Source organism: Plectropomus leopardus, chromosome 15, assembly GCF_026936395.1.
Source record: "Plectropomus leopardus strain MGB_pleo_1.0 chromosome 15, ASM2693639v1, whole genome shotgun sequence".
Lineage (NCBI taxonomy): Eukaryota > Metazoa > Chordata > Actinopteri > Perciformes > Serranidae > Plectropomus > Plectropomus leopardus.
Genome location: NC_142190.1, coordinates 24,766,235 through 24,776,798, shown reverse-complemented (window position 1 = coordinate 24,776,798; position 10,564 = coordinate 24,766,235). Strand labels below are relative to the sequence as shown.

The 10,564-nt window shown below is 40.9% G+C and overlaps 1 protein-coding gene across 2 annotated transcripts in view; it reads left to right on the top strand.

Moving 5' to 3' along the window:
- The first annotated feature begins 267 nt into the window (after window positions 1–267).
- The window catches only part of LOC121952897 (neuronal migration protein doublecortin-like), a 31,161-nt gene continuing 20,864 nt past the window's right edge, over window positions 268–10,564 (top strand). The window contains exons 1-3 of one of the 2 annotated variants that reach the window (XM_088088693.1): window positions 268–452; window positions 5,284–5,709; window positions 8,373–8,713. In XM_088088693.1, coding sequence (XP_087944819.1) covers window positions 5,346–5,709; window positions 8,373–8,713 — 705 coding nt within the window. In that variant the 5' untranslated portion in view covers window positions 268–452; window positions 5,284–5,345. The remainder of the gene's footprint in view (window positions 453–5,283; window positions 5,710–8,372; window positions 8,714–10,564) is intronic. The other variant, XM_042499764.2, reaches the window with a different exon arrangement.

Sequence of the window (10,564 nt, the reverse complement as noted above, 5' to 3'; positions counted from 1 at the left end):
ACATCACTAGGGTGATAATAAATAAAATCAAGCGCTGAAATAGGTAGAAAATGAAGTGAAGAAAATGTATTTTCACCTCCTGACAGAAAGTGGCTCATTCCCACAAACCAGAAGCTCTTTAAGAGATTCATCTTTCACCCGTTACTGTACATAATAACCTCATTTCATTCACACCATGGCCCTGCACCTTTGCTGAGACTGATGTGAGCTCCACCCCAGCAGCCCGCTCTGACCGGCACCTACAGCATTTCCACAGTGGGCGTGTCCACCGCTCGTTGGCTTTAGGACCCAGTGGCTCCTTCAGTGAGGCAGGCAGCGGCTCAGCTCTCAGACTGAGGCAGACAAAGGCGAGGGGAGAGACGGCGTGCCGCTATCCTGCAGCATCGACTCACACATTCACACACTCTCTTTCCCCCCCACACACTCCCTTCACTCCGCAAGCAGCGACGCAGGTGAGTCCGCTTATGGGTGCGATTATCCGCAGACTTTACCGATGCAGAAGAGAAATCAAATTGGCTTCTAATTAGAAGCGGGCAAGTTTAGATGACATTGTGAGTGTTTGTGTGCGGGAGAAAAAATAATTTGAGGTTTTCAGATTTTGCGCAGGTGGATTGTGAGTAGGTGTGCGCACACCCACCCCCCCTTTTTTTTTTCTCTGACGAAAAACTTGCCTTTTCTGCCGCTGCTTTCTCTCAGCCATGTGGCCACACTCATCCATCATAAATGAAAAAGTGTGACATCATGAAACTTTTTAGGTTTCCTTTTGACACTGTGGTTTTAAACTAGCTGTGCGTGGTGTTTCTAGATAGATGACTGTGTGGAGATGACTGGAGAGTCATAATGTGGTTGCTGGTTTGGTAGGAGTGTGTAGTCACTGGTGTGTGTGTGTGGGTGGCTCAGCCGGGAGCACTGTCAGAACCAGCCAAAAATGTCAGTGATACCACAAAATGTTGCTGCATTGCTCAGACCATGCATTAATTTGAGGGGGGGTTGGGGGGTGGGGGGTACTCATGTTGCTGTGGTGGTTTTTATTCAGCTTTTGATAAAAAGACTGTACTGTATCAATCAACCATAAAGACATAATAATGATGTCATGTATAGAAAAGCTTTGATAGAGTCCCATTATTGATGTACTTTGTGTACTCCTGCTGGAGGCTGAGCCGGCTGCTCCTCCAGCAGGAGCAGCAGCAGCAGTGATGGTGATGTCACTCTGAAGCCAATGCACCCTGTTTGAGACAATGGACTGTCCTAGTTGATGCTCCACTGGGGAAGGGTCACTGTTAGCTCTGCCCATTAGTGCGGCAGATGGGCTTGAAACCTGGCCTTTGTCAGCTGAGGAGAATCCAGAAGTCCCCTCCCATTATCAACGTGCCTGTCATAAAACCCAGCACAGCACAGGGGTTAGCAGGGGATTGGAGGGCCCCGCCACATGGATGGGTGGCGACAGCATGTTTCCTTCTGTTCTATTTTAATGGCGTCTGTTGGTCAATGTGGTCCTCTAAACAGTACTGTATCTTTATGTTCACCATGATTGGCATTAAAACATGGTGGACAATGAAGGGTATCCTTAGAGCAAAGGAGCATTATTAGACATTAGTTCAAATGTATGGAATCAAAGTGATGAAAGAAGATTTCAAGGAGATTTTTTTAAAACTCTGTAATATGTTAGATGTTCATTTAGAAGTAGAACTGTGAGGTCAATATCAAAATATAATAACAGTATGATATTTAACTCCAACAAATAATAATATTCCTTCTCAGTTCCACCGAAGACTTTTTTTCCCAGTTGATTTGTTGATAAAATGTCAAAAAATAGTGAAAAGTGTCCACGGTGACATCAAATGTCTTGTCTGTCTGATCAACAGTCCGAGCCTCAAAGATATTACATTGATCCTCACAAAACTTCACATTGGAGAAGCTGAAACGAGAGTTTCAAGTTGACCCTTTTTACAGAAAAAAGACTAAAATTATTAATCTTTAAAAAATAGTTGCAGATTAATTTTCAGTTCAATCATTCCAGTTTTTCAAAGCAGCAAATTGTTCTGCAGTTATGTATACATCAGGTAAAACTCGTAACACTTGTGAAACAAGAAGGTCTCAGAATTTTGTAAAACAATAATACAATATTGCGAGTAAATATTTTTATGATAGAATTTCACTCAAAGTCCAAAAATGATAAAATTGCCCATCTTTAAAGGGTACATCATCTAAATGAAGAATTCCAATATGTTATTCACACGCCTAGGGAAGTTGAATCAATATTTGTTTTTATATTTGTGAACATTAGCTCCTCTCTCTCAAAGCCAGAGACCAAGTGTTCCTAAACTTGTGATGTCATTGGGATCAGGTCTGGAGCTGCTCCATAGACAATGAATGGGAGCCTGATTTTGTGGACCCACAGTTTTGAAACAGAAAATGTACCCATATAATCAGAACATGCCCCTGGGTGCTCTCAGTGTCATCTGTAACATCTTTATTTGCGGAGGAGTTCCACACTTTATACCATATGACATCACAAATTTGAGTTTTAGCACTCTAGTTTTTTGGATTTAAAAAAAAAAAGCAAAATTGATGAATTATATCCATAAGAGAAAATGTCAAATTATGGCGTTTGGTCTGAAACTTCATCAAGGAGGAAAAAAGTGACTTAAACATCCTAAAGACCTGATTGTGACATCTTTATCCTATTCTGAGAGTTTTATTCTACTTGTGAATTTGTGGATATCGAGATTTTCAATTTCTTAGGGCAAGACTACTCTAACAAACTAAAAAGGTGAACATACAATATTTAAAAGATAATCTAATTACACTTTAGAAGGTTTTTTTTAAGAACAGTATTTTGAAAATGAGTGTCAATGCAGCTTGGCTTTAAACGTCCTCTTTAATGTGGGTGGGTGTGAGTGTTTTAATGGGTGTGTATCAGCATTCACTTTGATTGGTATGCTTCAATGACTTTGTGTGACTTTTGTGGACTGAGCTGTGGTCATCAGGTGGTAGGTTAACAGGAAGAGACCAGTCTTTAAATAGAGAAGCTGCTCCGGCCTTTTGCCAGACCATCCCCATACAGTAGAATGAGTCGTTTATTGTCTGTTGCCTGAACAGATGCATCCTTTGCATAATTTTTGGGAAGCAGGAAGAAATGAATCTGTTAAATGCAAATCCACACTATTTCCAGACAAAACCAGAATTAACATTTTTCCTTCAAATGATGAAAGATCCAAATTCAGTCTTAATGTGGTGAAACTTGACAAACATTTCGTAGAAATGCACTGATAGGACTTACTGTAACACTTAATCCACTTAAATATTAAACACCACTCTGAAAATCCATTATTTCTACTAAACAGATGTACCAATGTATGTACGTATCACAAGACTTTGATGTCTGATGTAGCTTTGCCTCATGTTTCGCTAAGTACATTTTCATTACATAGGAAACAATTTAAGGCAGCATATTAACTCTCTGAAACAACACTTGTTAAACAATATTGTCTTATGATCATCTGTCAGTTTCGGAAATGTAGGGGCGGATGTCTAAACCAACAATAAGCACATTATTAACTGATCAAAGAAAAATTTTGGAACCATACCCTTGAACTGTATTAGTTGGCCGTGGGCCAGGTGCTGATTCATCTGGGTAAGATAGACGACTGGTCACAGGTGTATGTAGGCGGATTACAGACATATCATATGTGCCACATGTCTTACACAGCAGTTTAGCCAGAGCAGATGTTGGATTGTAATTTTACTCTAAGCAAAAAATAACATGTTAATTCATGAACTTGCTTCACAGCAGTGTGAATACAAACCCTTTATGAATGTATTCTAGCTAACAGTAAATCCACATTTTAAAAGACAGTGTCTTTTCATTTTTGATAAATTACAGCCTAACAATGGATTGTGATTTGTTAATCAAGTCGTCACCAGTGGAGAATCTATTTAATCTACACCATGTAGTCAGTCAGCCATCTTAATCTCTATGCATGTATAATCCTATTTTTCCTACCTGACAAAATATACATTATTTAAATCCCGCATTGAGTGAAAAGTGATTTAAAAATGAAATTAAGAGCATTTGTCTGATTTATCAGAACTCCTTATTAAAAAATACCACTGCCTTGTGCCACGGGGTAGTAAATCTACAACAGGTGCAGCACCCATTGGATCATCTCTAAAATTACATTTTGAGTGTATATTATGATAACTATAACGGATTGAGATGGTATAATATTCAACACAGTTGTATTTCATGGACTCTACCCATGCACTGAAGGTGATTTATATATTTTTTTGACAGTGCAGGTATCACAAGCTAAAGAATGAAGCCACATATAAGTACACAATGTTCTTTGAAGTGGTCAGGATGTGTTTCAATAAGGACACATTTGGCTGGAGCCTAAAGACCAGTATTCAAAACCAGTCTTTAAGTCTCACTTAAAATGACTAGTGCTTTCATTTACTGTCCACCTGAATGCAGATGAAACCATTAGCATCATTGCAAATTTATAGTGCAAAGTTAAATGCAAATGTATGTCTGTACTATAAACTCATAGTGATTATTAACAGAGTTTAGAACCAAATTCAGATTTTGTTAAATTGATTGTAAAATGGGGTATAGTTTGACTCACTTTATGTTATAGGTCAGTCATCCATTGTGGGAAATATTTTTTGGTGACTGACATCGGAAAAGATCACAATATACCAAGGGGATATTATATTAATAGGGGCAATCTAATATGGTAGCTAATTGGTCACTTTATTCCTGGTTGTCTGAGGATGCACCGCTTCCATATCGTATATCAGGCTGATACTGACTCAAATAGCTGGATCTGGGGTTGGTGACAAGGGCTAATCTATTCAAATCATTTCAGTTCTATGTTTATGTCTGTTCACACATGCATGTTCTGCGTCATGCGTCAGCAGCGAATCAGTAAACAGCACAGATTAGGGAAGGTATCTCAAATTTATATCTATATATATATTTATTTGTTACATTTAGTTTTATAGGGTTGGCATTTTTAAGTCAAGCTTGATATTTCCTCACACATTAAAGAACAGTCACTTTCAAAAAGCTTCACACAGCTTGTTAATTCAACCAATGTCCAAATGCAGGGTATCGGTATTGGAACATTAAAAAGTCAGCACAGTGCATTTCTATATCTGGGCCGTGTTTTCGGATCAAGCCAAAATAGTAAATCGAAATTATTTATTCAAGTTATTTTTCGCATTAGTTTAGTCTGTTAAACATTTGTTGACCTACATTGTTTCCCTTCTTTTCTCCAGACTCTCCGGAGCTGGTCATCACCACCACACATCTGTCACAACCATCTCAACTTTCAGTCATCATGGAGCTAGACTTTGGACATTTTGACGAGCGAGACAAGGCATCCCGCACCCCGCGGGGTGGGCGCCTGAATGGACTCCCCAGCCCTACCCACAGCGCCCACTGCAGCTTCTACCGCACGCGCACTCTGCAGGCCCTCACCAACGAGAAGAAAGCCAAAAAGGTGCGCTTCTACCGCAACGGAGACCGCTACTTCAAGGGCATTGTGTACGCTGTGGCCAACGACCGGTTTCGCACCTTTGACTCGCTCCTGGCTGACCTCACACGTTCACTCTCTGACCACATCAACTTGCCACAAGGTGTCCGCTTCATCTTCACTATCGATGGCTCACGCAAGATCAGCTCAATGGATGAGCTAGAGGAAGGTAAGCAGTAATATCTGATTGAATGCATCTTGAGTAGAGCTGCTGTACCGAGTCCAAATTGAGACATTGTAGGCTGCCATGTTAGAGATGATCTGCAGTTTCAAGTCAGTTTCTGCGCTGAGAAGATTTAGAAGCACAGCTTTTCCAGTTCTGAGATTAGAAGTCTTATCTTTTTGGTCGAGACTCCTGTAATCTCTTCATGTGATGTATTGGCTTCTAATCTCAAGGGTTACTTGGGGCAATCAAGTGACTTGGTCCACATTTTTCAATTGTTTGCACAATGTTAGTGGGATTTTCTCTCAAAGACAAAACAAATTTAGGGAAATGTAAATGTGAATATAGTAAAAACAGAGAAATCTTGCCTCACTTGAACTAAACGGCCTCAATCACAAAACAGTGACACAATCTGTCACTCAAATTTATGGGTCTCTCCTCTGAAAAGACTTCTTGAACCTGCTTATAAGAATAAGGTCCTCAGGTCCTCTCGCTTGGTCTTAATTAGACTCCGTGTTCTCAGTATTTTGAGTGTAAAGCTTTAGACTCTCGCAGGGGTTCATACTGAGCTGTAAAGTCAGCTCTCTACAACTCAGCATGGGATAAATGGTTCATTAACAGACAGCGTTAGCGTCTAATTCACTAAAGAAACCTCCAGTCACAATCTGGGAGCAAGTTTTCATTGTCAAACGTCTCCATCAGCATCCAGAGGAACAGTGCGTGAAAATCCCAGTTAAAACTGCAGCTTTTTGTATTTTAATTTATGGTGAAAACAGGATTTTTCAGCAGTCCAGGTACTTTACAAAATGACGTATTTCATGCTGTTACAGATCAGTTGTCTGATAGATGAAGAAAAAATGAGTTTGTGGTAGTTTATACTTGGCATCAGGAGGCTGGTAAGAGGCGATTAATGTGCTTACAGATTCATGTCGTGAAAGTTGCCAAAGATGATTTAAAATCCGTTTTTGCTCATTGAATAAAGTCTTTGCATGGCACCAGACAAGATGATCCATGCAATGGCCTGCTTGGGGAAAGTCATATTTCAGTTTGCCCAAAAACATACATTTTCAATCAACAATCAGATGCTGCTCAAGAATAACTGATAGGACCTGGTTAAATGATCGAAGTCCTGATCCACTTTGTGAGATCATTCTGAAGAAATCGGACGAGATGGATGGAGTGAACCTGGGGTAAAGCTAAAGATAAACTGCGGCTTATTTTGTTCAGAATAAGATGATCATCTCTGCTTCTTGAGCTGCTTAGGAAAGATAGGAGCATGTGTGTGCCTCTATGTGCTTTTCTGCATGTGTGTGTGTGTGTGTGTGCTGAGTGCAGCAAAGAAGGGGCAGTACAGTAAGCACTGTGGGTGGTGGTTGTAGGGGGGGCATTTTATTGTGCTTCCTCTTGCGGGTTATAATTAATTGCTCAATCTCTCTGCACTGTGTAATCCTGTTCTGTGCCTTTGTCTTTGCCATAATTTCTCCACATTTGGCCTAATTGTCGCCTTCTGGATCCCCCCTTTTGTCCAAATTTCTCTTTCTCCATCTCTCTCACCCTGCTGCATTTTGCCTCTACTTTAACTCCCCTCCCTGTCTGAGAGAGAATGGCACAATCTGCTGTAAAGGCTGGAAGTCGATTAATGGCGATGAAGAGGGAAGATTATTTAGAGAATTGGATGAAGATGGCCCAATTTAGGATAAGTACATTTGTGATGAGGCTGTAGAATATTTAATTCTTAGTTTTTCTATTGAAAAATGGTCACAAAGATTGCTTAGACCCTATATGACTAAATACTGTCCAACAAAGAGGTTGGTCAGTCTTACGACAGGCTTCATCTTGAAGGATGGCTGATATAATTCAAGCCAAGGAATGCATTCTTTATAAAGTGAAGATGTCTCTCTACTGTATTGCGATTACTGCCAGTGCGTGCTGTAATGCAGGTATTGTTTGACTGATCTGAGCTGTGGTCTCAAGGGAGAAGTTTAAACTTGTTTTTTCTTTAACACCAGACAAAGACTTGCAAGTGCATGCTACAGCATAGTTCACACAATAACAGGGTATCTGTTCCATCATTTCAAATTCCTTTTTTAATTAAAAGCTCTCATTGTATATACACAGTGCACTCAAAACAGTCGAAACATTAACATTAATTCCCATTTTGTTTCCTGTCTCAAAAGGATTTTGTAATATTCTTAAGCAAACCAATTTTTTTTTCAAATCACAGAAACACATTTCCCAGCCATCCCAGTGGAATGTAACCAACCAGATACTGTAGTTTTTGTGTTCAGACATCCAATCCCGAGACTCCTGCCGTGCACTTAATACGATGGGGATGAATGGCATTTAGGTTGTGCTGATTCAAGGATCAAGAATAACATTTAGAAAAACTCAATAGCAACATGTCTCTCCAGAACCAGTCTGGTCACACAAAGCCTGCGAAAGGTTTTTATTGACACCATCTGCAATATTTTCTTAAACAAAGTAAAATTATTTTTTGTTATGACATTAGCTTGATGTCAGAGATTCCCCCACTGGTCTTGACATCTCACAATTTGAGTTCCTGGAGGTTCAAATGTTTCTGAGTGGACGCCTCTGGGAGTCTCAGGTGTCAATGTTGAATAGCTGAGTGTGTTGCAACCCACTAACCCAATTTCTCTTTGCTCCCACAGGGGAAAGCTATGTTTGTGCATCAGAGAACTTCTACAAGAAGGTCGACTACACAAAGAACGTGAACCCCAACTGGTCCGTGAATGTAAAGGCCTCAGCGAGCCAGAAGAACATGCAGTCCTTGGCCGCCAAGGCCGCCGGCGATGCCAGAGAGGGCAAGGACTTTATTCGACCCAAGCTAGTGACGGTGATGCGCAGCGGCGTCAAGCCACGCAAGGCTGTGCGTGTCCTGCTCAATAAGAAAACTGCACACTCCTTTGAGCAGGTGCTCACCGACATCACAGAGGCCATTAAACTTGAAAGCGGCGTGGTCAAGAGGATCTACACAATTGACGGCAAGCAGGTATGTCTCGCCTTCAGCCATTGCACATCCTACATCATGCTCTCAGGTAACAGACATCGGATTGCGTGTGCTGCTGCAAACCAAAGTTACATATGAAAATCTCTAACCCTCTTAAATCCAGATGTATTAAGCTGCTTTTTGTTAGCATTTGCTTAATGTGGGATAGAGCCGTCTGTTCTATAACTGGAACAAAGGTGGCACAGTAAAGTATGTAAGCAGAGCTACATAATAGGGAAATTTGTGGTCAGAATTGAGGACAGTTCTTCATTCATACATTCATCCACACCCAGCCAGGTATCAGAATCATGTACTTTCAAAATGGACATAGTAGGCGGAGGATAAAATGTCCTCTCATACCCTCAGTCAACCGTGACACAGCAGGTCCATGAGAACCTCGAGCATCCATGAGAACAACCTGTGTACACAATGACCTTTATTGTATACAGTCTTTGTTTGGACTTTCAATCTGAGGCAACACATTCTCCTGTCTTGTGGTTCAGGTCATTAGTTTTCTGTCAGCTGGCCTTTGTTGTGGTTTTAGTTTTTAGGCCATGAGTCCTTCTGTCACTGAAAAGCTCAAAAGTCCTGGGAAGTTCTGCATCTACACACTGTGGTAGCGTACAAAGGGCAGAGTCCTGAAGTGTTGTGTTTGATCATTTTGTTCCCATTATTACTCCATAAAGAAAGGTGCATGCTGCTATTCTAGTAAAACAGTGAGAATATTGTTTTAGACAACGTATACATTAATATGTGAATGGAATTAGTGTCACCTACAACACTAAAGCCAGTGAACATACTCATTTCATAATGCTTGCAACTATCTGATCTCAGAATCTTGAAATCACTTTTCTTGTGCACATGAATATTTGAGAATCCAAGTCATTACGTGTCAAGTAGAATCAGGCATTCATATGCAGATATTGGTTTATAAGCCGAAATGACCGGTGCATGAAAGAGGAAGCCTTGGCTTGATATCCGCCATAACGGATCAGCCTGAAATATTGGCCCCTGCCCCCAGAGGCTTATCAGCATCAGATTGATAGCCGATGGGGGTTGAATGTAGCTCCATTTTTTTTGAAAGTTAAGTTGCTGAGACACATTTGAGGTTTGGGCTTAGTCCGTTTTGGAAGAAACTGATCTGCTTGCGGTCATCAGCTAGTTCTAGAGATGGTCAATCTATCAAAGACGCTGGCACATCTGGATCCTTTGCATGCTTTATAATTAAGAGATAATGCTTTAGGTAGTTTTTACATATGTTAGAGCGATCCCTTGGTGCGCACCAGATGCAAAAGTTATATATTGTTTCATTTTTCAAATAGTACGGCTCGCTTTCACACACTTTTGTTTTTACTCTGGTCCAAAGGCGGCACCAATGGCGGAGCGTCATGTTTCCATGACTCCTTGCCGGAAAAAGAAGCACGGAGCGTCATGTTTTCATGACTCCTGACTCTCAACCGGAAAAAGAAATGCTGAGAAGTAAAGAGAAATAAATGTGCTTGACAGAGCCACAACAACTATGCGTGTTGTTCCTGGTGCTGGTCATTGTATTCGTTATTGTTTGTATGTACCACTCTCGACAAATGATACAGTTTGAAAGTGAAGCAGTGTATCAACACTGGAGACACCAAATTCGCATTGACAATTCGGGAGGAGATGCAGATTAATCCTGAACCATGACCTGCTCATCAGATGTTAACTACGAGAGCCTTTTTAGCTCAAACTTGTGGAGCTGGGTTGGATCGAGGTCGGGTGCTTTAACACCACAAACGGACAGCACCAGAGTTCGCTGGTAGCCATACTGGGACCATCCCCTCAGATTGTGTCTGCTGTGTTCACACTGGCCCAGATGCA